The 26,666-nt window shown below is 38.7% G+C and overlaps 1 protein-coding gene across 3 annotated transcripts in view; it reads left to right on the forward strand.

Moving 5' to 3' along the window:
* The window catches only part of ACER3 (alkaline ceramidase 3), a 141,486-nt gene that overhangs the window by 93,648 nt on the left and 21,172 nt on the right, over positions 1 to 26,666 (forward strand). For all 3 annotated transcript variants that reach the window (XM_062196751.1, XM_062196752.1, XM_062196753.1), the window contains one exon: positions 8,310 to 8,368. In XM_062196751.1, the coding sequence (XP_062052735.1) occupies positions 8,310 to 8,368 (59 nt within the window). The remainder of the gene's footprint in view (positions 1 to 8,309; positions 8,369 to 26,666) is intronic.

The following is a 26,666-nucleotide window of genomic DNA, read 5'->3' on the forward strand; positions in this document are numbered from 1 at the left end:
TCATATCAGAGTGCCTTGGTTCTTGTTCCAGCCTCTTGCTAATGTGTACCCTGGAAAGCAAGCAAGTGATAGCTGAAGTAGCTGGGTCCCTGCCACCCACATGGGAGACCTAAATGAAGTTCCTGGCTTCTGGCTTCAGCCTGATTCAGTCCCCATTGTTGTGGTCATTTGGGGAATGACCAAATGGAAGATAGATCTGTCTGTCTATCTATGTCTCTCTAGCTCTCTCTTACCCTCTCTCTCTCTCTGCATTTCAAATTAAAGAAACTTTTTTTTTTTTTTTAAAGAAAGCTGTTATTTATCCAATGCAACCATGTGCCTGGCACTATGCTCATTACTACGCAAACTTCTAATCTCACCAACAGTCCTACAAATTAGAGATTATTATCTACATTTTAAGGCAATTTGCTCCAGGCAACACAGTTACCAAGGGGCAGAGCCAGGATTATTACCTAGATTGGTCTGACTCCTGTCATTATTCTTTTAACAAACTAGCCAACAAAAATAAATAAATAAGCACTCTTCAGGAGTGTCAGAGGTCCTGTATTTTGAAAATATATATTTTTTCCTATATAAAAAATGTTCCCCTTTTTTTCTTTTATAAAAGATTTACTTTATTTGAAAGGCAGAGTGACACAGAGAGAGGGAGAAACAAATAGAAAAAGAGATCTTCCATCCACTGATTCACTCCCCAAATAGTTACAACAGCCTGGGCTGGGCCAGGTTAAAACCAGGAGCTTGGAACTCCATCCAGAACTCTCATGTGGGATGCCAGTGTCATGGGTGGCAGCTTAACCATTTTTGCCACACAGTGCTGGCTCTCCTGTTACCTTTATTTTTTTTTTAAAGATTTATTTATTTATTTGCAAGTCAGAGTTACACACAGAGAGGAGAGGCAGAGAGAGAGAGAGAGAGAGGTCTTCCATCCTCTGGTTCACTCCCCTTATGGCAGCAATGGCTGGAGCTGCACCAATCCGAAGCCAGGAGCCAAGAGCTTCCTCCGGGTCTCCCACGTGGGTGCAGGGGCCAAAGGATTTGGACCGTCTTCTGCTTTCCCAGGCCATAGCAGAGAGCTGGATCGGAAGTGGAGCAGCCGGGACTCGAACCAGCGCCCATATGGGATGCCGGCGCTTCAGGCCAGGGCTTTAACCCGCTGTGCTACAGCACCGGCCCCCACTATTGTACTTTATTGTAATATTTCTCACTACTCTGGAAAGCTTTACTTGAATATGCCTTTGTCTCAAATGTTTAATCTAGAATATCCTATTGCTGATCTGTTAAGTAGTTAGAATTGATACTCTATATGCATGGCTTTTTAAAAAACCCTCTTTATTCTTTTTTGGACAACATTCTTAAGAGAACTGCTTTTTCTGAGAATCTTCTATTTGTCCAAGTTTCAAGTGTTGCTCTCAACCTTTCATATAACTCTTGATTTTCTTATATGTAGAAACTAGGAAAAGTTGTTTTGAAATTTGTAAATGACAAGATTTAAAATAACTTTCAAGGTCTAAAAGTAATGGAAATGCAGGAAGCACAATATTGTCTCACCTAGAGGAACAATGGCTTCAGAGTTTGAAATCTTGATGTGAGGCCCTGGATGAATTTCTTGCTGTCTCTATTTCTTAATTTCCTCATCTGAAAATGTCCCAAACATATTATTCACACATATAATATAAAATAATTAATACAAGATAGTGCAAAGTACAAGCAATGAACAATAATCTAATGTGATAATAAAAGTGCATATGAAGGTGTAAGGTAACTTGTAAGTCTCTGCCTGTTATAACCATGGAAAGCTCCTAAAAGGAGGTATGTGAGTTGGGTCCAGGGAGATAAGTAGTTAGATAAATTCAGAAGGAAAAGGGACCAGTTCTGTGGCCTAGTAGGTTAGGTATCCACCTGTGGCACTGGCATCCCATATGGGCGCCGATTTGAGTCCTGGTTGTTCCACTTCTGATCCAGCTCTCTGCTATGGCCTGGGAAAGCAGTAGAAGAAGGCCCAAGTCCTAAGCCCCTGCCCCTTCACAGGAGACCCGGAAGAAGCTCCTGGCTTCGGATCGGCCTAGCTCCAGCCATTGTGGCCATATGGGGAATGAACCAGAGGATGGAAGACCTCTCTCTCTGTCTCGCTCTCTCTCTGTAACTATGCCTTTCAAGAAAATACATAAATTTTGTAAAAAAAAAAAAAAATTAGAAGGATAGGGTTAATACCTAAAGTGTTTGCTACAACCAGGATTATTTGTCTCGATAATCAGATTAGCTTCTCTGAGGAGGAAAATACTGATATCAGTTTTCCTTTACTATATTAAATGTGAAGTGATCAAATGAGAATTAAATGCTGTTTATTTAATTTGACCTTGCAAAGGATAATGTCCAAATCACATAGCTGGAACATTCAATAGGAGGACCCTTATATCTTAAGTGAGATAAAAAAGAAAAACATCCATAAGAGTAATTAAAAGGGATGTTTAAGAAGTTAATCCTCTTTAATCAGATAATTGAACAAATCAGTAATTGAATATCTCAGATAAGATCTCATCCAATGTCTCAGGGAATACTACTGCTAAAATCTTGCCAAAACAGATGTCTCCTAAAGATTATTGCTTAAAGGAGTTTTTTCTTCACATGACATATCAGTGTATAAATATGTCTTTCTTCTCATTTGACTCTCAAGGTTTGCAAGAAGGAGCATATCATGTAAATTTGGAAAACAAGAATGTTAACAGATTTGTTTAAATTTTATTGTGTTTCATTTGTGCCATTTTATTACAAATTAGGGAGTAATGAAACTACTAACACAAGCATATTTGAAAAAGGATGGAAAGTGGCATTTTTAGAACTGTGTCTGATATGAGCTAGATATTATATGTCTTCTTACAGTATATCTAGTCACATTGTTTACATAGATTGACTTACTTGTCATTTTACTAAAATATCAACAAAGCTGCATAGAGTTTGTTATCTTCATTTTATAGGTGAGATAACTGAGAGTTGTCGGCATTGTTAAGTAAATAGTTTGCTCAGTGTTTCCTGGTTTCTGGAAGAGCTTTCTCTTTCTAATAAGTAAAAAATAATTTTTAAAAACCTGCACAGCAGATGACACATTCAAAAGAGTGAGAAGGCAACTAAAGAATGGGGAAAAGCATTTGCAAAGCATTTATCTGATAAGAGATTGCCAAAATATATGGAAAGTAGAGTCTCAAAAAGCTGTTTGCATACCCACATTTCCTCAACAACATAATAGCCAAACAGTGAAAACAACCCCAATATCTACCAGTAGCTCAAAGGATGAATCAAATGTACCTGTGTACACACAGAGTAGGATGTTATTCTGTCTTAAGGGAGGAAATCCTCTCCCATGCTACAACATGGATGAAACTTAAGGACATTATGCTAAGCGAAATGAGCCAGTAGCAAAAGAGTAGATTCTGTATGATTCCTCTTACATGAGGTATCTAAAGTAGTCAAATTCATAGACAGAAAGTAGAATGGTGGTTACCAGGGTCTGGAGCAAAGATGAAAGGGGAATTGAAGGCTCTTTCACAACATCGTGAGCGTGCTTAAAACTACCAGACCATACACTGAAAAGATTGTACATTTTATTGTGTGTAAAAATTTAGTGCTCAAATAGGCACCCATATGGGATGCCGGTGCTTCAGGCCAGGGTGTTAACCTGCTGCGCCACAGCGCCAGCCCCTTATAGTTTTTAGAACTAGACTAGGACATAAAAAATTCAGATGGGGAAAAAACAATCTTACCTAGATACAAAAGGAAGTATTAAGCCAGACAGGTATTATCATCTGAAATTCTTAAAGAAAGTATGAAAGTGTTAATGGCTGTGAGAGTGTTGGCATTTTGTGCCTAACTCAGGAGATGGGGAGGAAGTGCCCCATGGGAAGCAGTTAGACCCAGGGTGGCTATGTTAGCTGTTGTGGGGCCCTTAGCCTTGAGGTACACAAATACTTATCCTTTTTTCCTGGGCTTTTTTGCAGAGGGGATTTGGAATAAATGGTTCTGAAGTCCTCATTTTACCCTCAGATTAAGATGTTTCCTTCACAGACCAGACCTGAAAGTCTGAAGACTGTGAAGTCAACTACGGGCATCCAAGTCTAAGCCTCTGGCTTAATCCTTAGCAACAGGTGCTCCGTGATGGGAGCTGCTGCTGTGAAGTCATTCAGCCTCAGACTAGGTTGGGAAACACTGTAATAGAAAATATTATAGCATTGATTTTTCTGAAGAGAAATAAACCTGTTTTCTTCATTAAAAAATAGTAAGAAATAGAAAACCTATAGGAATTTTCCTATAACCATTAAAAGTAATTGAATCAGTGATCAGAAAGCTTCCTTTTAAATATGACTTCACTAGAATGTTCTGCCCTACGTTAAATGGAGGAATAATCACAATCTTATACATAATCTCATGGAGAGTACAGAAAGGGCAATATACTCTGAAGCCATGTGTGAGGCTAGCAAAGCCTTAATATCAATAGGACAGCATGAAAGAGTTAAAACTACAGGCAGAAATCCTGAGCAAAACATTTGCAAACTAAGTCTACCATATAAAAAATAAAATAAAATATCATGACTACACTGAATGTATCCCAGGAATATAAAGTTGATTAGACTATTAACCAATGTTGGGATGTCTTCTTAAAAAATTATAGGATAAAATTATGTAATTATCTCAAGAAACACAGAAAAGTATTTGCTAAAGAATATCAACTCATGACTTGAAGCAATATCTTAGCAAACTAAAAATAGGAGACTAATTGATCTGATAAACATTATTTAAAAATACAAAAATCCTATATTAAACATATTTAATGGTGAGTGATTTGTAGCTTTCCATTTGAGATTAGGCATGAAATGATAATCTGTTATTACTAATTCTTCTGAAGGTGCTGGTCAGGTAAGAAAAAGGTAAAATAAGAAAAAGAAATAAAAATTATTGAAAAGTTCATCCTAAATATTCACAAACTAAATATTCACAAATGTTTACATAGAAAATTTAAAGGATATACAGATAAGTTATTAGAGTTAGAAGAGTTTTTTTAAGTTGCAGAATTTATAAACAATATACAAACAGAAAATGACATTTTAAAAAATATCACTTACAATAATCCTCCAAAGTTATAAAGTACCTAAGAATAAATCCAACATGAATGTGTAAATCCTGTATATGGAAGAAATTATAAAACATATTTAGAGGCCTTAAAGAGTCCCTAAATAAATGGATAGCCATTCCATTATTAGGATACACAGTCAACAGTAACTATTTATCTTAAAATTAAGAAGCCACCATTGAGAGTGAGAATATATGTTACAGAGTAAAATAAGACATTCACAAAATATATAATCAAGCAAATGCTAATGGTTATAAAAATTTCCTATAAACTAATAAAAAGAAAGTAGAAGATCCAATAGAAAATGTACAAGAAATTTTAAGAGACTCTTCACAGGAGTATATCCAAATAGCAAATAAACATAAGAGAAAGTGCTCAATCTCATTAGTTACCGAAGTTATGCAGGTGATGACTCAAGCACTTGGATCCCCACTATCCACATGGGAGACCTGTATTGAGTTGCTGGCTCCTGGCCCAGCCCCAGATATTATAGTCATTTGGGGAGTGAACCAGCAGATGGAAGATTACTGTCTCTGTATCTCTATCTCTGTATTTCTCTCTGTCTCTGTGTGTGTGTGTGTGTCTGTTTTTCTCCCTGCCTCTCAAATAAATATTTTTTAAAAGAAATGAAAAATTTAAACATAATGAGATACCACTACATACCAGCAAAACGACTTTATAGTATGTTACTGGCTGGTAAGCATGTGAGTAACCCTCATATACTGCTGATGAGGATGTAAACTGCTGTAACCACTTTGGAAAACAGTTTGCATTTACTACTATAGTTGAACTTAAGCATCCTTGATAATGTAGCAGTTTGGCTCCTTGGCAAATAGCCAATAAAAATCCCTGCATATGTATACCAAAAATACATATTATAAAGTTTGTAGCAGAATTGTCATAACTAGTTTAGAATTAGACCTCAATGTTTCGGCCCTCAATGTCCACTAGTAGTAGAAAGGATATATAAAATATGCACAAATAATCAAATACCTCAGTGAAAACTAATACACCATAGCTCACATAACAAATTGAATGGAACTAACAAATATAATATTAGGTAAAAGAAGATCAACACAAATAAAAATATACTGTATGTTTCCATTTATAGGGAAGCTGAAAAACTAAACTAGATTCTAATATTAGAGGGCAGAAACTTTGGGCAAGACCTGTAGGGCTTGAGATGTGTTAAGTGTACTTATGATATGACTCAAAATTCCATTTTTTTTACGTGCCAGTCAAAAATTGCCAAAATATTTGTTTTTTTAAAAATATTTGTTATTTGGTTGAAAAAGTCACAGAGAGTAGGACAAAGCCAGGAGCCAGGAGATTCATCTGAGTCTCCCACATGGGTGGCAGGGGACCAAGTATCTGGGCCATTATCCATTGCTTTCCCAGGCCATTAGCAGGAAGCAGGATCAGAAGTGGAGCAGCGAGATACAACCCAGTGCCCATATGGGATGCCAGCATTGAAAGCAGCAGCTTATCACTGTCCACCACAACACTGGCCCCAAAACAGTTGTTTTACTATAATCACTAAACTATGTATGTTCTGAGTACTTTTCTATGTATGTATGTGTACTGTTTTTCAATTTTTAAAGATTTTTAAAATTATAAAAAAAGAAAATGTCAGACAACTGAATAGAAAAGTATTTTTAAACATGTAATCCATACTAGAGGACAGCAAATGGCCAATGAACAAAATATAATGTTTGGCATGTAATCAGGGAAATACACATAAAATCTACATAGTCAAAATATTAGAAATTTGACTGTTTCATGTATTTTTCTTATTGAACAGAAGAAACACTCATACACATTGATTGGATTATAAACTGGTATCACTGCTTTAGAAAATAGTTTGATGTTTTAGTCATTTTGATAATATAAGTGTATACACACACACATACACACACACAAATACCCTCACCCAGCAATTACATAACTAAGAACATACCCTGGAGAAACTATTTATTTATTTGTATTTGTATTTATTTGTATTTGTACTACAGTGTGAATAAAAATACCCATAGTGGTGAAAACTGGATACATGTTTGTCAAAAAAAAAAAAATGGAATGGAATTCTCATCCAAGTAACTAGTATGTAGCATCAAAAATTAATAAGCCATGGCTATTTACAACAATATAATAGAATCATAAAAAGACAAAACTTCAAATACATAGAATATTCTATTGTAATTTTAAAAATTTAATTAAAATTCTGTTAGAATTCAGACACAAACAATTTTTTAGGAATGCATGTTTAGGTAACCAGATTAAGTCAGTAAATATAAAAAAAGAAAATGTTTATTATAAGAGTCAGGAAAGTGGTTTTCTCTAAGAAGGGAGACGGTTTAACTGACAAGAGACACTCACAGCATCTCGGACTGTAAACAGATCCTTTTCTTCACCTGAGTGGTGCTTTTGCAATTATTGACTTTGCAAATGTTTGTAAAACTATGTTTTTCATCTTGTGAAAATTTTTTGTATTTAATATTTTACACTATTTTTTGTATTTAATATTTTACAGAAAATATTTAATATTTTGTATTTAATATTTTACAAATTAAATGCTTCCACTAAGTTCACTTTTCCATGTAGTAATAGCCATCCATCCTCAATGAAGAAGAGAAGGCTAGGAAAATATAGGAAGATAGAGAGCACAGGAGAATAGGCTGACCTGTGTCAGGAAGTGGACATCTCTTTTTTTGGAGACTGAGGATGGGAGAAAGAACACAAGGGAAAAATGCATATGAATACAGAGACATTTAGGACAGGAGTCGAAATAGTTATATATATATATATATATATATATATATATGTTCTTGTAAAATGGGAACCACAATTATTTGCTGAAAGCGAAGCTCAAGAGGAGGGTAGGAACTGGTGTGGGGCAAATTATAACATTTGTTCAGGTTTTGGCAAATATTTAAAATTTCATGTAACCAGTCAGAATTGAAATTGAAATTGTACTTCTGATATTGTTCATTATGAACAGACCCTTAATTTTTCCTCAGACACTAAAATGGCTTAATTACATAATTAAACATTTTCAAAAATTCTATTATTTAAGATATAATTCGAGATAATAAATGTTTACATTGAATATGGAGGACTGTTTTGGTAGGCAAAATATACTTACTTTGGCAAAGAATTATTGTGCTAATTTTTTTTTTTTTCTATTCAGGTCATGTATGGAATGTTGGTTTTCACATTAGTCCTGCGATCAATTTATATTGTTACGTGGTAAGTAGTTTGGATCGTCAACACTATATAAACATATTCAGTCTTGTAACAGTAAACCTGTACCCTAAGTTGAAGAACACACACAACTTTACTCCATCAGAGATATTGATAGAAAACTATAATACAACACTAATTTTGGTTAAGTATAAGGGATCAGGCAAGTTAATATCATGTGAGAGTTCCAAAACTAAAGAAATGTGAAACAAGTTGTACACAATGGCCTCTTCTTAAATATTCATAATGTTTGTAATATAATAGACCTTGAAAAATGCTACAGTAAAAAACAAAAAACAAAACAGAACAAAAAACACAAACTTTTTATCTTTCTTAAACCTACCTGACTAGAGAATGCCTTTTATATAACACTTCTAAAGGAAAGCTGTTAGTATCACAAAGAATTCGGATTCTAGGAAAGATCATTTGGAAAATGGGCATAATTTTTAAGAGTTAAAGAGCATTAAGAACTAACGCTTGTGAGAGGATATATCTTAAATATGACCTTGCCATACAGCAAGTGCTCAATTAATACATAGAATGATATGTAGGTTTGTTTTTTAATCTTTTAATTAGATTTCAAACTTTTAGATAATTGTAGAAATGTATACATATGCAAAAAATAGTAGAGGGAGAACCTCTGTACCCTTTACCAATTTTCTCCAGTGGTAACATCTTGGCTTTTTTTAATTCAGCATAATTTGCTGGAGATTACCCAAAGTTGTCGGATGTTTCTATTGTTCATTCCTTTAAACTGCTGAGAAATATTATCTGATATAGAATACCACGGTTTAGTCATTCATCTGTTGAGTAATAACCTGGGTTGTTTCCAGTTTTTGCTATCGTGAATAAATCCAGGGAGCTGGATCTGAAGTGGAGCAGCTGGGACAGGAACTGGCACCCATATGAGATGTCAACATTCAAAATGGAGGCTTAACCCCCTGCACCACAGCACCAGCCCCTAGTTTTCCACAAAACCACTAAACATTTTCCACAGTGCCTCTACCATTTTTACATTCCCACTACAAATGTGTTAGTGACCTAGTTTCTCTGCTTCCTTACTAGTATTTGATGGTATTTATTTATTTTAGCCGTTCTTATAGGTATGTATTGATATATTACACTTTTAATTTGTATTTCCTTAGTGGCTGATGGTGTTGAACATACTTTCATGTGCTTTTTTGTCATTTGTGTATCATCTTTGGTGAAATGTCTGTTTATGTCTTTGCCTATTTTCTCTTGCTTTAAAACAATTTTTAAAAAGAAAGAACAACAGATAATGTATTAGACAGCTTTTCACTGCTACAACAAAAATACCTGAGGCAACCTACTTTGTAAAGAAGGGGCTTTATTTTTAACTCATGATTCTAAAGGTTCAGAATCTGAAAAGGGTCCTACTGTTTGTGCAGTTTCTCTCCCTCTCCTTATAAACCCTCCAGAATTCAGTCATGGAGGCCCCACTGTAATGACCATTCAGTTTCCCAAAGCTCCACCTCTAAACACCATAGTCAAGTTAGCTTCCCACCCTCTTAATAGCATTGACATAAGACTGGGTATTAAACTCCTGCATGAATCTGGAAAGACAAATCATATTCAAACCATAGCAGAGTTTTGAGACTCTGATTTGTCAGATATGTGATTTGCAAATGTTTTCTCCCAATCTGTACCTATTTTTTCTCAGGGTTGTTTAATGACCAAACACTTACATTTCACTAGATCTAATTGATGAATTTTCCTTTTATGGGTTGTACTTTTGGTGTCAAGCCTAAGAACTCTCTTCCAGCCTTCACTCCCAAAGATTTCCTCCAATTTTCCTAAAAGAGTGTGTAGTTTCACATTTTCCATTTAAGTCCATGATTTATTTTGAGTTAATTTTGTATAAAATATGACACTTAGGGGCTGGCATTATGGTGCAGCAGGTTGAGCTGCTGCCACCTGTGATGCCAGAATCCCATGTGAGCACCAGTTTGGGTCCTGGCTGCTACACTTCTGATTCAGTTCCCTGCTTGTGTGCCTGGGAGGAGCAGCAAAGGGTGATCCAAGTACTTGGGCCCTTGCCACCAATGTGGGATACCTAGGTGGAGTTCCAGTGTGTATTTTTCAACTGTTGGATGAAATATTATATAGACGTCTGTTAGATCTGTTTAATTTATAATATAGATTAACTCTGGTGTTTCTTTGTTAGTTTTCTGTCTGGATGACCTGTAATCTTGTTAAAAGTAGGGTCCTGAAGTCCCCAACTATTGGTGTCTATCTCCCTTTAGATCCAATAATATTTGCTTTATATTATTGGATACACTGGTGGTAGGTGCATATATTTATTTATTTTAATTTTTTTTAGATTTATTTATTTAGTTGAAAGAGCTACAGAAAAAGAGAGGAAGAGAGAAAAGAGAGAGCTTCTGTTGTTGGTTCACTCCCCAGATAGCCGCAACAGCCAGGGCTGAGCCATGCTGAAGCCAGGAGCTTCATCCAGGTCTATGGATAGTAGGGCCCCAAGCACTTGGGCCATCTTTGCTGCTTTTCTCAAGCCATTAGCATGGAGCTGGATCAGAAGTAGAGCAGCTGGAACACGAACTGGTGCCTCTGTGGGAGCTGGCATCGCAGGCAGTGGGTTCAACCCCATATACCATGATGCCAGTCCCCGAAATTTGTTTTAAATAAACACAGTGCTATATCCTCCAAGCCAGCACTCAAGATGTAATTCGCAAAGAACTGCACTCTAGATATATGAAGTATTCTCTAAGAAAAAATATCATTTTCATCGTCATGATTTTTCTTATCCCTGGACACTATTAAGAGGAAGTTGCATGCAGATCTGCATTTCTATGGCTGAGGTCATAGCTATCAGGGAGGTTGCCTTTCTAGTCAAATCATGAGTTATTGGGTTTATATTCCTAGATATACCCAGTTACATTCCCAACACCACCACTGTTTTTAGTGATGAGGTATTTTTGCTTTTAAATCTGTTCTAGAGTTACGAAATTTATGTTACGTTCTATGTATCTTAAGGCCAAGAGGTTGGGCATCCTCTTCATTCCTACCACTCCCAAACTATTTATCCTCTTTCCTTCTTCAAAATTTGAAGTTTGTATTTTGTTTGTTTCCCCAAAAACCTTTTATTTAAGGAATACAAACTTCATACATTTCATAATTACAACTTTAGGAACATGGTGATACTTCTCATTGTACCCTCCTTCCCACCCACTCTCTGAGCCCTCTTCCTCCTCCCTCTCCTATTCCCACTCGTATTTTTTACTAAGATCTTTTATAACTTTATACAAATAGTTAACTTTATACACATAGTTTCCTCAACTTTATACACTGTTCCTCAACAATGGAGACATGACTGTACAAAGTCATTGCTTCTCAAAGCATCAATTTCACTCCTGTAGGTTGTCTTTTAGATACTCTATTAGTTATCATAGGTTAGGGAGAACTATGGTATTTGTCCTTTTGGGACTGGCATATTTCACTAAGAATGATGTTTTGCAGTTTCATCATTTTGTTGCAAATGACCAGATTTCATTGTTTTTTTGTCTGTTTTTTTTTAACTTTTATTTAATGAATATAAATTTCCAGTGTACAGCTTATGGATTACAATGGCTTCCCCCTCCCATAACTTCCCTCCCACCCGCAACCCTCCCCTCTCCCGCTCCCTCTCCCCTTCCATTTGCATCAAGATTCATTTTCAATTCTCTTTATATACAGAAGATCAATTTAGTATAAAGATTTCAACAGTTTGCACCCACATAGAAACACAAAGTGAAACATACTGTTTGAGTACTAGTTATAGCATTAAATCACAATGTACAGCACATTAAGGACAGAGATCCCACATGAGGAGCAAGTGCACAGTGGCTCCTGTTGTTGACCCAACAAATTGACACTCTAGTTTATGGCACCAGTAACCATCCTAGGCTGTCGTCATGAGTTGCCAAGGCTATGGAAGCCTTCCAAGTTTGCCGACTCTGATCATATTTAGACAAGGTCATAAAAGACAGAGTGAGGATAGTAACCAATGATCCTAAGAGTGGCATTTACCAGGTTTGAACAATTATACAGCATTAAGTGGGGAAGAGGACCATCAGTACACACAGGTTGGGAGTAGAGCCATTGGTGGTAGAGTAGAGGTTATGATTACAAAGGAATGAGGCCCAAGTACGCTAGACAGGGTCTAGAACAAAGGACAGAGTCATTATTAGAGGAGCTAAGAAAGGTGCTGTCTAAACTACAATTAAGTTTTCTGATTGAGAGGCAAGTAGAACCTGATAGAAGGGGCTTGATAATAATCTGGTGGGCTTTAGGCCTTGTAAGTTAAGAGGCCCAGACCTATCTATCTCTTCACATGGGGTATATCCTAAGGGCGGTGTGAACCTCCTAGGGGAAGGCACTCTGTTGACTTTCATTACTTGGCTGGCCTGGGAGGAGAGCTGGCCAGGTAAAGGCAGGGGGCATCTCTAACAAGAAATTTACAGTTCTGCCTGCAGTGTTGCTGACCCTACTTGACCATCCCCTCAGCTGCAGTGGTCACTTTGGAAGTTGGGCTGAGTGAAGGGCTTTTCAGCTTAGAGCCAATAAGATCTGTGGCTCTGACCTGGGCATCCTTCGACTCCAGGGCAGGTCCATTTCCAGTGATCCAACTCTTGGCAGAGCTGTCTGTTTGTTTTTTACCACTGTGTAGTATTCCATGGTATACATAGCCCATAATTTCTTTATCCAGTCTTCAGGTGATGGGCATTTGGGTTGATTCCATGTCTTAGCTATTGTGAATTGGGCTGCAATAATCATGGGGGTGCAGATAACTCTTTCATATGCTGATTTCATTTCCCTTGGATAAATTTCCAGGAGTTGGATGGCTGGGTCATATGGTAAGTCTAGATTCTGATTCCTGAGGTATCTCCATACTGTCTTACTTAGTGGTTTTGCCAGTTTACATTCTCACCAACAGTGGATTAAGGTACACTTTCCCCTACATCCTTGCCAGCATTTGTTGTTTGTTGATTTCTATATGAAAGCCATTCCAAAATGGGGGGTGGGGAGGTGAGGTGAAACCTTGTAGTTTTGATTTGCATTTCCCTGATGGCTAGTGATCCTGAGCATTTTTTTCAAGTGTCTGTTGGTCATTTGTATTTCTTCTTTTGGAAAATACCTGTTTAAGTCCTTTGCCCACTTCTTAACTGGATTGTTTGTTTTGTTGTAATTGAGTTTCTTGATCTCTTTATATATTCCGGTTATTAATCATTTATCAGTTGCATAGTTTGCAAATAATGTCTCCCATTCTGTTGGTTGCCTCTTCTCTTTGCTGAGTGTTTCTTTTTCAGTACAGAAACTTCTCAGTTTGATGTAATCCCATTTGTCAATTTTGGCTTTGATTGCCTGTGCCTCTGGGGTCTTTTCTAAGAACTCTTTGCCTATGCCAATGTCTTGCAGGATTTCCCCAATGTTCTCAACTAATTTGATGATATCTGGTCATAGATTTAGGTCTCTAATCTATTTTGAGTGGAGTTTTGTGTAAGGTGTAAGGTAGAGGTTTTGTGTGTGGACATCCAGTTTTCCCAGCACCATTTGTTGAAGAGACTGTCCTTGCTCCTGGGATTGATTTTAGCTCCCTTGTCAAAGATAGGTTGGTTGTAGATACATGGATTGATTTCTGGCATTTCTATTCTGTCCTGATGGTCCATCCATCTTTTTTTGTAGCAGTACCAGGCTGTTTTGATTATAATTGCCCTGCAATATGTCTTGAAATCTGGTATTGTGATGCCTCTGGCTGTGTTTTTGTTTTATAAGATTGCTTTAGCTATTTGGGGTCTCCTGTGTTTCCATATGAATTTCAGCATAATTTTTTCTAGATGTGCAAAGAATGTCCTTGGCATTTTCATTTGTATCACATTGAATCTGTAACTTGCTTTTAACAGTATGGACATTTTGATGATATTGATTCTTCCAAGCCATGTACATGGAAGTTTTTAAAATTTTTTGTATCTTCTTCTATTTCTTCCTTTAATGTTTTGTAATTCTCATCATAGAGATCTTTGACATCCTTGATTAAATTTATTCCAAGATATTTGAGGTTTTTTGGTGGCTATTATAAATGGGATTGATCTTAGAAGTTCTTTCTCAGCCATGGCATTGTCTGTGTATACAAAGGCTGTTGGTTTTCGTGTGCTGATTTTGTATCCTCCTACTTTACCAAACTCTTCTATGAGTTCCAGGAGTCTCTTGGTGGACTCTTTTGGATCCCCTATGTATAGAATCATGTCATCTGCAAATAGGGATATTTTGACTTCCTCTTTGCCAATTTGTATCCCTTTGATTTCTTTTTCTTGCCTAATGGCTCAGGCTAACCCTTACAGCACTATATTGAATAGCAATGGTGAGAGCAGGCATCCTTATGTGGTTCAGGATCTCAGTGAGAATGTTTCAAACTTTTCCCCATTCAATAGGATGCCGGTCGTGTATTTGTTATAAGTTGCCTTGATTGTGTTGAGGAGTGTTCCTTCTATACCCAATTTGCTTGGAGTTTTCATCATTAAAGGGTGTTGTATTTTATCAAATGCTTTATCTGCATCTATTGAGATAATCATATGGCTTTTGTTCTTCAATTTCTTAATGTGATGTGTCACATTTATTGATTTGTGAATGTTGAACCATCCCTGCATACTAGAGATTAAATCTCACTTGGCCTGGGTAAATAATCTTTCTGATGTGTTGTTGAATTCAATTGGCTAGTACTTTGTTGAGGATTTTTCCGTCTATGTTCATCACGGAAATTGGTCTGTAATTCTCTTTTCTCTGTTGTACCTTTTTTTAGGTTTAGGAATTAAGGTGATGCTGGCTTCATAGAAGGAGTTCAGTAGAATTCAGCAGTGAAGCGATCCAGTCCTGGGCTTTTCGTTGTTGGGAGGGTCTTTATTACTGATTTAGTTTCCTTCTTGGTTATTGGTCTGTTTAGATTTTCTGCGTCTTCATGGAACAATTTAGTTAGGTTGTCTGTGTCTAAGAATCTATCCATTTCTTCTAGGTTTCCCAGTTTGTTGACAAACAACTCTTTGTAGTAATTTCTGATGATTATTTTTATTTCTGTGGTGTCTATTGTTACATTTCTTTTTTCATCTCTAATTTTATTGATTTGGGTCTTCACCCTCCTTTTTTTGGTTAGTTGGTTCAATGGTGTGTCAATTTTGTTTAGTGTTTCAAAAAACAAGCTCTTCGTTTTGCTGATCTTTTGTATTTTGGTTTCAATTTTGTTAATTTCTTCCCTAATTTTAATTATTTCTTTTCTTTTACTAATTTAGGGTTTGGTTTGCTGTTGTTTTTCTAGGTCCTTGAGGTGCATTGATAGCTCATTTATTTGGTGCCTTTCCAATTTCTTGATGTAGGCACCAATTGCTGTAAACTCTCCTCTTAACACTGTTTTCGCTGTATCCCATAAGTTTTAATGTGTTGTATTGTTATCTTGATTCATTTCCAGAAATTTTTTGATTTCTCTTTTGATTTCTTCAATGACCCATTGTTCTGTCAGGAGCATGTTGTTCAATCTCCATGTGTTTGTATATGTTTGTGTGAAGCACATCCTTAAGCATCTTTTGTAAGGCTGGACAAATGGTGACAAATTCTTTCAATTGTCTTTATTTTACCTTCACTCATAAATGAGAGCTTTGCTGGATACAGTATTCTGGGTTGTCAGTTTTTTTCTGTTAAGACTTGCAGTATGTCTTACCATTCTCTCTCATCCTATAGGGTTTCTGATGAGAAGTCAGTTGTTAGTCTAACTGGAACACCTCTGAAAGTAATCTGGCATTTCTCTCATGCACATTTTAGAATATTTTCTGTATGTTTTACTGTGGAGAGTTTTACTACAGTGTGTCATGGTGAAGATCTTTTCTGGTCATGTCTATTAGTAGTTCTAAGTGCTTCGTGTTCTTGGATGTCCCTTTCTTTCTCCAAATTAGGGAAATTTTCTATAATTATTTTGCTAAAAAGGCCTTTTAATCCATTCTTTCTTTCCATACCATTAGGAACTCCTAAGACCCATGTGTTGGGTTATTTGATAGTACCCTATAGATCTCCAACATTGCTTTTTAGTTTTCTAATTTCTCCTTCCCCTCCTCCTCTTCCTCCTCCTTTCCCCCTCTCCCCTCCCCCTCCCCCCTCCTTCTCTGCTGCCCCCCTCTCTATTGCATTCTTCATTTTCAATATTTCATTTTGATTTATCTTTAAGATCTCAATTTCATGGGAAAAATTTTCTTTCATGTCAGGTACGGATTTCCTTAGTTCATGGATTTGTTCCTGATTACTTCTAAGTAATCCTGTGATCAATTTTTGAATTCCATTTCTGGCATTTCTTTGATCTCTTCATCTTCACATTCTAGTATTCAAGTATAGTATTATTTTGCAGATGTCATATTGTCTTCCTTATTCTTATTTCTTTTTTTTTTTTTTGAAAAGCAGATTTAGACAGTGAGAGAGAGACAGAGAGAAAGGTCTTCCTTTCCATTGGTTCACCCACCAAACGGCCACTACGGCTGGTGTGTTGCAGCCAGCGTGCTGCACCGATCCAAAACCAAGAGCCCGGTGCTTCCTCCTGGTCTCCCATGCAGGTGCAGGGCCCAAGCACTTGGGCCATCCTCCACTGCCCTCCCAGGCCACAGCAGAGAGCTGGACTGGAAGAGGAGCAACTGGGACAGAATCTGGCACCCCAACCAGGACGAGAACCTGGGGTGCTGGTGCTGCAGGCGGAGGATTGGCCAAGTAAGCTGCAGTGCTGGCCTCCTGTTTCTTGAATTGCTGTGTTTATTCAGCATTTGTGGAGATACTTGTTGGTTTCTTTTTTTTTTTTTTTCCTTTGATGGCTTTTATATTTGGACTATTCCTCTGTGGCTTAGTGGAGTGTCCATTTTTTCAGTGAATACCCAGAGGTGTGTGGGTGTGACCAGGGAGCTCTTTTCAGTGCTCCAGGGTGAAGGGAGTGTCCAAGATGACACCTAAGTTGGGCCTGGTAAAGCTCCTCCTTTTTCTTTTTTTTTTACAGTGGGGAGATTTGTTCTGCTCTGTTGGCATATTCTTGTGCTAATCTCCTCAAAGAATATCAGTGCCTGGGCACTAGCCCCAGTGGGTACAATATTTGTCTGCACTGCCACAGAACCACACAAAGGAATTGTGCAGTCCTCAATGTAAACATGGATTCCACAGCAATGACCCTCACCAGGGAATCAGGGGGCCCCAAACATGCAGAGCCTCCCACAATGACTGCCCAGAGTCCCAGCTACACCCTGAGCCCTCTCATGCAGCCACAGTGTTTTCACAGTTCTTGCACTCAAGCCCCCCACAATCATGAGCACCCAGCCCCTTCTCAGTTTTCCCAGGCAGATTCATGCATCTCCACTTGACTAGTTGCTGAGTGCACGGACACAAACTGGCACAGCTGTTACTTATGTCCAAAATGGCACCTGCCCTTTCTCGGCTTGTTACAGGACACTGGTGCAGGGTGATTGGGGAGAAAGAAACGTGCCTCCTTTTTTTTCTCCTCTAGTTTGATGAGTATACTGTCCCCCACAAAGCTCCAAGCCAGATTCCCACCAGGCTCTTCCCTCAGCTTTATTGCCAGTTGCTTGGCTACTACAGACTGGTCTCACCTCACTCCAAACCTGGTCCTGAGTTGTGCATGTCCACACCCTGCACATAGGTCCTCAGTGTCCCTCTAATTTACATGGAATTTCCTCTGCCATTTTTCTCCAGAACTCTTCCCTGAGACTTCACTTTCTCCATTTTTTAAAAACTATCTTCTAGACTAGAGCAGTAAGCTCTCTCCATATTCCACCATCTTGGATCAAATCTCATGCATATATATTTACAGTTGTTATATCCTGTTGCTGAATTGATCTCTTTATCATTACATAATTTTCTCTCATGTCTCTTTTTACAGACTTTGACTTAGTCTACCTTATGTGATATAGCTACTCCTGCTCACTTTTGGTCCTGTTTGTGTAGAATATCTTTTTCTATTCCTTCACTTTCAGTCTATGTGTATCTTTACAGTGAAGTGAGTTTCTTGTAGGCAGCATGTAATTGAATACCCCCCCCCCCTTTTAATCCTCTTACCAAGTCTGTATCTTTTGCTTGGGGAATTTAATCCATTTACATTCAAGGCTATTATTGATAGATAAGAACTTACTCCTGCCATCTGTTAATTATTTTTTGATTGTTTTGTACCTTCTTTGTTTCTTTCCTCCTCCTTTATCTTTGTAGTTTACTGATTCTTACTCATTTTAAATTGTCTGGACTGAAGGTTTCTGTGGAAGTAGCACTGTATTTTTGCAATGAATGTGGGCTCCATGGAAACAAGTACTACTAGTAGTGGTGGCCACCAGAATGCTAGGAATTGGCCTCAGAAGTATGTCCTGCACACCAGGAAAAAGGTGGCCCAACAGAGTAGGGGGGTACCACTCAGACCAAAGGCCCTTGCCCCTGGGGCCTGAGGACCCATTCCCCACAACCCCTCTGAAGCTGGACCTTGGCTACCACCACAGTCACCACAGTCATCAGCACTCCTCTCTGGGGCCTAAAGACTGGTACCTCAATAGCCCATGGCCCTGGATTTGTGGCTGCCACCTCCAGAGGTCCTGCTGCCATTGTGAGACTGGAGGACACAACTGCTTTATAGCCTGCAACTCTGGCATTATATCTGCCACTTCTACAGACTCCAAGTGCCATTAGTACTTCCCTCATGGAGCATGAGGACTACCTCTGAGGCCATGTCCCTGGCATTTTGGTTGCCATCACTACTAGTAGTACTTGCCTCCATGGGGTCCACATTCATTGCAAAAATACAGGGCTACTTCCACAGGCACCTTCAATCTAGACAATTAAAGCACTTTTAGACACTGCTGACATTAACTACACCTGAAGAAATTACTCAGGCTTACAATTCTGTGCCCACTCAGAACCAAAGCCAAATAACTTATCCAATCAATACTCTACAGTCCATCTAAATGAAAGTCTTTCCACAGGAAAACTACTTTAGTAGTGGTTCCATTCTCAAGATGGTACCACGCTGTAGCCTCCTGGACCCTGGGCATTTGTGGTGGGGAGGGAAGGAAGTAGCCATGAGAGTTCTTTCTCCAGAGAAAATCAATCAGTCACATGGAATCTAGGCAGCTCCCAAAACTGGGTTCAAAGCTTATGAGTACTATGGAATCTCCTAAAGTCAGTACTGTATTAGCAAGGACTTCTGGAGCTTCTTCACCACTCTCCGCCAGCCAGGGAGCCAGGGTTACAGTTGCAGTGCACTTTGTTCTCTGTCTATGCTGTCATCCAGAGTCTCTGTGCCTTAAAAGATTCCTGTCAGTCCCTTGCTGAATTCCCATGTCCTCTTTGCTGAATGTCCCATGTCCTGAATTCCCGTGGTCACTTTCTCAAAACCTCATCATTAGTTATCCTGATTCTTCTGCAAAAGCATGGGGCGCCTCTATTCAGACATTTTGGATCTCTATCTATGCTTTTTATTTCCCTTTTTCCTTATTCTGACTAGAACCTCCAGGACTATGCTGAATGAGAGTGGTGAGAGCAAATGTCCTTGTTCCCAGTGTTAGGGGAAAAGTGCTCAGTCTTTCACTGTTAAGTACAGTGTCACCTGTATGTTTTATGTAGATGTTCATTGAGATGAGAAAATTGTCCTCTATATTAGTTTGCTAGGGCTGCCGTAACAAAATCCTGTAGACTGCGTAGCTTAAACAACAGAAACTTTTGATGTCTACAAAGTCTGTGGTGTTATCATGCTTCATTTTTCTCACCAGTCTTATTGGAAATGTTTAAAGTTCTATGAATTTAAAAAATTTTTTAATTTTTCTCTATTTTTTACCCTCCAGGGTCTTTGATTTCTTCTCTTTATTTTCTTATTTTTGCTTGCTGAGGGTTTATGGTTATGATTTATTACCATACTCATGGTTATGATTTATTACCTAGAGGTCAAAGTGATGTAGCAAGGCCCAGGTCCCCGGGCAAACAAAACTAGGCATTCACTATAAATCATGTTATTAGCATAAGCTGTCTGGCATGGCCCAAAGTGTCAGGTATACAAAGACATTCTTATTGGACAGAATTTTCCAAAGACTCAGAAATTTTGTCTCCCATGAGCCTTTCTTTGGAATGTGTAGTTTGTGCTCTCTGAGCCCACTGAGTTAGCTACTTAATGTGTAATGGTGGTGTTGAGTTCTTCTGTGTTGTTGATTTTGTGTCTGGTTGTTCTACCAGTTGTCAATAGGAGTGTCGTAGTACTCTCCAAACAATTTTGGATTTGTCTGTTTGTTCATTCTGTCCGCTTTTGCGGCATGTATTATGCAGCTGTGTTATTTGATGCATAGACATTAAGAATTGCTGTGTCTTCTTGGTGGGTTGCTCTTTCTGTCAGTGTTTCTGGTAATTTTCCTTGCTCAGAAGTCTACTTTATCTGCTATTTGTATTAACATAGGATTCTTTTGGTACATATTTATGTGACCTGTCTTTTTCCATCCTTTAACTTTCTACTTGCCTATATTGATATAGTTGAAATTAATTACCTTTGAACATGATATACTTGAGTCATGTTTTTTAATCCACTGTCCATTCTCTTTTAATTGATATATTAGATAATTTACATTGTTGTAATTGCTTATGTACTTAAATCTACCATTAACTTTTTATTTTTGCTTTGTTTCCTTTTATATTATTTGTTTCTCTGTTTTCCCTGACATCCTGTGAGTTAAATATTTTTCAAATAACTCCTGCCCTTTATGTGCCTATAATTAGTTTCCAAGGGCTGTCATAACAAAGCACTACTAACTAGGTGGCTTAACAACTGATATTTATTGGCTCACAGCTCACAGCTAGATAGAAATTCTCTCTCTTGCTCTCTCTCTTTTTCTCTATCTTTCCCCTCCTCATCACTCTACCTTTTAAAAAATAAATCTTAAAGAAAGAAGCCAGAAAATATTTCAGGGCAGTAACGTGTCTAATCACTGTTCCAAAGGGAGAGAATAGCAAAACTGGGGGAAGAAGTATTCAAAGAAGTAATAGGTAAGAAGTTTCCTAGAATTAATAAAAGTCATGACTTCTCAGCTTCAAGAACAGCACCAAATACAAGCAGTTTTAATAAAAAGAAATCTTTCTCAGCTGTGGCAGATTTGATAGCTTAGCTCACTCAGTGTCATTCCAGCTTCCTTCAAGCATACTGTCAAGGTGGGGAACCTTTTTTTCTGTTAAAGGCCATTTGATATTTATAACATCATTTGTGGGACCATAAAAATTAGTAGCTTAAAAATTAGCCTGCTATAGATTTATTGAATTTTGAGTCTCGCCTGTGGGACAGGGCCAGACCAAATGATTTTATGGGCCTCATATAGGGGAACAAACTGGACATTCCCCCTCCCCTGCTGTAGATAATTTTAAAAAGTTACATTTCCCATATTTCCTTTGCAGGTAAGGTTTTAGATAGCATTCGGGTTCTGCCAACCATATGCATTCACATGGGACTTGAATGCAGAACCAAACTGAGGAATAGATGTGGTGGTATGTAGGGTATTCATTACTGCTGTGGATCTCGAATTACATCATGACTCTGGAGCAGACAGGTGTAATGACAGCTTTCTGATCTGTGACTAATACTAAGATAGTGTGATGATGGCTATAGCAGTTGCTTCAGAAGCTTCCCAGTTCTCCAGTTTCCTAGTTAACAAGGAGAAAATTCCTTTGGCAAGATTTTTCTGTGGTAGTGTTCATGAACCATTCCTGGAGATCCTGTGTCTTGCTTATTCAACATTTCCACTGGAATTCAAAGTAAAAAATTCTTTTTGAATAAATAGAGTTATTTCTGTTCTCTATAATTGAGTTGATTAATACATAAAGAAAAAGCATATTGATGTTGCTGAAATCCAAAGAGAAAGATCTTTTGAAGAAAAACTTATTTATTTATTTAAAGGGCAGAAATACATAGAAGGGGCCGGCGCCGTGGCTCAACAGGCTAATCCTCCGCCTTGCGGCGCCTGCACACCGGGTTCTAGTCCCGGTTGGGGCGCCGGATTCTATCCTGGTTGCTCCTCTTCCAGGCCAGCTCTCTGCTGTGGCCAGGGAGTGCAGTGGAGGATGGCCCAAGTGCTTGGGCCCTGCACCCGCATGGGAGACCAGGAGAAGCACCTGGCTCCTGGCTTCGGATCAGTGTGATGCGGCGGCCATTGGAGGGTGAACCAACGGCAAAGGAAGACCTTTGTCTCTCTCTCACTCTCCACTCTGCCTGTCAAAAAAATTAATTAATTAATTAATTAAAAAAAAAAAAAGAAATACAGAGAAGGGGGAGCTGCATCAGCCAGGGCTAGGCCAGGCCAAAAACAGGAGTCATGAAATTACTTCCGGTTTCCCGCATGGGTGCAGGGGCCCAAGAACTTGAGCCATCATCCATTGCTTTCCCAGGCACGCTAGCAGGGAACTTGATTGGGAGTGGGGCAGCTGGGATTTGAACTGGTACCCTTAGGGGATACTGGCACCGCAAGCAGAGGCTTAACCTTCTATGCCACAGCGCCAGCTCCAAAGAGAAAGAACTTAAAAGCATTTGAAGATAAAAAGACATATCACTAATAAAGGAATAAAAATGGGTCTGAAACCAGCTTATCAACAGCAACATTGTAAGCCAAAACACAGTGGGTTGTTATTATCAAAGGACTGGGAGAAAAATTGACCACTGGGGTTGGTGCTGTGGCATAGCAGTGCTGGCATCCCTTATGGATCTGGTTCATGTCCTGGCTGCACCACTTCTGATACAGTTCCCTGTTAATGTGCCCTGAGAGGCTGCAGAGGATGGCCCAGGTGCTTGGGCCCCTGCACACACATAGGAGAAGGAGCTCCTGGCTCTTGGCTTCAGACCAGCCCAGCTCCAGCTGGAAGATCTTTCTATCTCTCCCTCTACGTATAAATGTAACTTTGCTTTTCAAATGAAATAAATCTTTTTTTTTTTTTTTTTGACAGGCAGAGTTAGACAGTGAGAGAGAGAGAGAGACAGAGAGAAAGGTCTTCCTTTTTCCGTTGGTTCATCCCACCAAGTGGCTGCTACGGCTGGTGCGCTGTGCCGATCTGAAGCCAGGAGCCAGGTGCTTCCACCTTGTCTCCCATGCGGGTGCAGGACCCAAGGACTTGGGCCATCCTCCACTGCCTTTCCGGGCCACAGCAGAGAGCTGGACTGGAAGAGGAGCAACTGGGACATAACCGGCGCCCCAACCAGGACTAGAACCCAGGGTGCCGGCGCCACAGGCAGAGGATTATCCTAGTGAGCTGCAGAGCCAGCCAAATCTTTTTTTTTTTAAAAAGAAAAATTAACCATCAACCTATGATTCTATATTTAAATATCTCTTAAGAACAAGAGTAGAGAAAAGATATTTGTAAACAAAAATGGAGAGAGTTTGCCAGTACAGTAGTTCCCTCCTCCTTATCTATGGTTTTGCTTTCCAGTTTCAGATAGCCACAATCCATGGTTCAGAAATATTAAATAAAAAATTCCGAGTAATGTGATGAAGTTTTGTGCCATCCAGCATCCATTTCTGTCCTATGCAGAATATAAAGCATTCTTTTCCCAGCATATCCTTGTTTTATGTACTACCCACCCATAAGTCATTCACTATCTGGCTTAGTAGATCAACTATTGTGGTATCTTGGTGCTTGTGTTAAATTAACTCTTATCTTAAAAGTGGCCCCAAAGCACCAGAGTAGTGTTGCTGGCAATTCAGGTATGTGAAAGGAAAACCATAAAGTGCTCCACAAAAGTCTGAGTAACACAATAATAAAATGATCTCTCAGGAGTAAAAAAAAATACACAATCTTCTCGAGCTTGCATAGAATAATTATCAAAGCTACCAGATGCTAGCTTTAGAGCACACTTTAAACAGTTGGTATCATGCATAAATGTTCTCTATAAAACAAAACAAAATAGAATTAGTCAAAATAACCCACATTTTTAGAAATTTAAAGCCATTCTTCTCCTTACTTGTGAGTAAAAAGAAAACTCATAATGGAAATTTTAAAATACTTAGAATGTAATTATAATGAAAACACTACAAATCAAAATAGTGAGTAGCTAACACAGATGTTTGGGGGTAATTTATGATCTTAGATGTTTGCGTTAGAAAATAGACTAGATGGGGCCAGTGCTGTGGCATAGTAGGTTAAGCCTCCGTCTGAGGCACCAGCATCCCATATGGGCACCAGTTCAGCTGCTCCACTTCCGATCCAGCTCCCTGCTGATGGCCTGGGAAAGCAGAAGATGATGGCCCAAGTGCTTGAGCCCCTGCACCCACATGGGAGACCTGAAAGAAGCTTCTGGTTCATGGCTTTGGATTGGCCCAGCTCTGGTCATTGCTGCCATTTGGGGAGTGAATCAGCAGATGGGAGACCTCTCTCTCTCTGTTTGTAACTCTGCCTTTCAAGCAAATAAATAAATATTTTTTTTTAAAAAAAAGGAAGGAAGGAATTGAGGGAGGGAGGAGGAAAATAGGCTAGGTGTGGGCATTTGGCCTACCAGTTAAAACACTGGTTGGGATGCTCACATCCCATATCACAGTGCCCAGTTTCAAGTCCCCGCTCTGCTCTTGACCTAGTTATCTATTAATGTGCAGGAGGCAGTAGAGGTGGCTAATGTAGCTGGGTCCCTGCCATTCATATTTGAGATCTAGATTAAGTTCCCAACTCCTGGCTTCAGCCTGGCCCAGCTTCAGCTATTACAGACATTCAGAGAGTGAACCTGAGATGGGAGCACTCGCTCACACTGTCTCCCTCACTCTCCCGCCCTCCCTCCCTCCTCCTCCCACCATGTGTCTCTGAAATAAAGAAACTTGTAAAAAATAAATGGTCTGAAAAATAATGAACTAAACATACAACTTCAAAAATTAGAAAACAGATCATTAGAGTAAATCTGAAGAGAGAAAAAATAGAAAGAGTAACAGATAAAAATTAATGAACGAGGGGCTGGCACTGTGTCACAGTGGGTAAAGCCACCTGTGATGCCAGCATCCCATATAGGCACCAGTTCAGTTTGAGACCCAACTGCTCCACTTCCAATCCACCTCCCTGCTAATGTGCCTGGGAAAGCAGCAGAGAAGGCTCAGTTGCTTGAGCCCCTGCACCCTCATGAGTGACCCAGAGGAAGCTCCTGGCTCCTGGCTTTGGCGCATTCCCGGCTGTTGCAGCCTTAGGGAGTGAACCAGCAGATGGCAGACACGTGTGTGTGTGTGTGTGTGTGTTTCCCTCTCTTTGTAGCTCTACATTTCAAATAAATAAATCTTTAAAAAATTAATTAATGAAAAAAGAGACACAATATTAAAGATCACCAGTTATCTAGTTTTGCTCCCTTCTGAAGCCCTTCTAAGACTATAACAAAGGAATTTATTTAAAAAGCCTAAGCCATAGAAGACTCAATAAAAATTTAAAACTGGAAAGTATATGGACTACTACTAACTGCCTAAACCAACTCAAGAAAGCCAAGTCTTAAGCCAGAAACCTTAAGTTTACATCACAGAATTTTCTCAAATATCAGGCATTAGCAAAACCTGGCAGTTTGGAAAAGAGGATAGAAGAGGAATAGTCTAAAAGAGGATTGGTAGATCTCTAGATCCCTTCACCCACTCCGAAACACTGAGTAACTGCAGACGCTTGAAGGTTTTTCTTTGGAAAGGGTATACAATATGTCTAGACTGGATTTTCCAGACACAATTGTGTGAATACTCTCCTGAAATCAGGACATTGAAATACTGTGTACATTACTTGCTTACAGCAATATTTCTTGGAAGATAATTGATTCTTTCTTAGGGAATGTAAGCAGCCTAAAAGACCTAAAATTACTGGTATTGGAGACCCCCACCAACTGACCCAGCAAAATCACCCTAGAGTGAAGAAAGGCTGCTAGTCCAAGACCTCAATCACATGCTCGGGGTTTGTTGTCACCTTTTATAGTCTCTTAAAATGAGACAATAGTGGACGTAAGGTGAATCCATCTAATGTGAAATGTGAAGGACAAAACAAGGAAGAAAATCAACTTGAGGAACCAACTTATGCAGAAAGAAGGAAATTCAAAAACAACAAAACAAATATCATTAATTCACTGATATTCCTCAAAACATACTATACCTATGAACTAAGAATAAAAAAAAAAAAAGAACAGAGAATTCCTTAAGTATCTTAAAAATGATGAAATGGAAAACTAAGAGTTTGAATGATGCAGTTAAAGAATCCACACTAGGGCCGGCGCCGCAGCTCACTAGGCTAATCCTCCGCCTGCGGCGCCAGC

This window comes from Lepus europaeus, chromosome 7 (assembly GCF_033115175.1).
Source record: "Lepus europaeus isolate LE1 chromosome 7, mLepTim1.pri, whole genome shotgun sequence".
In the NCBI taxonomy this organism is placed as follows: domain Eukaryota; kingdom Metazoa; phylum Chordata; class Mammalia; order Lagomorpha; family Leporidae; genus Lepus; species Lepus europaeus.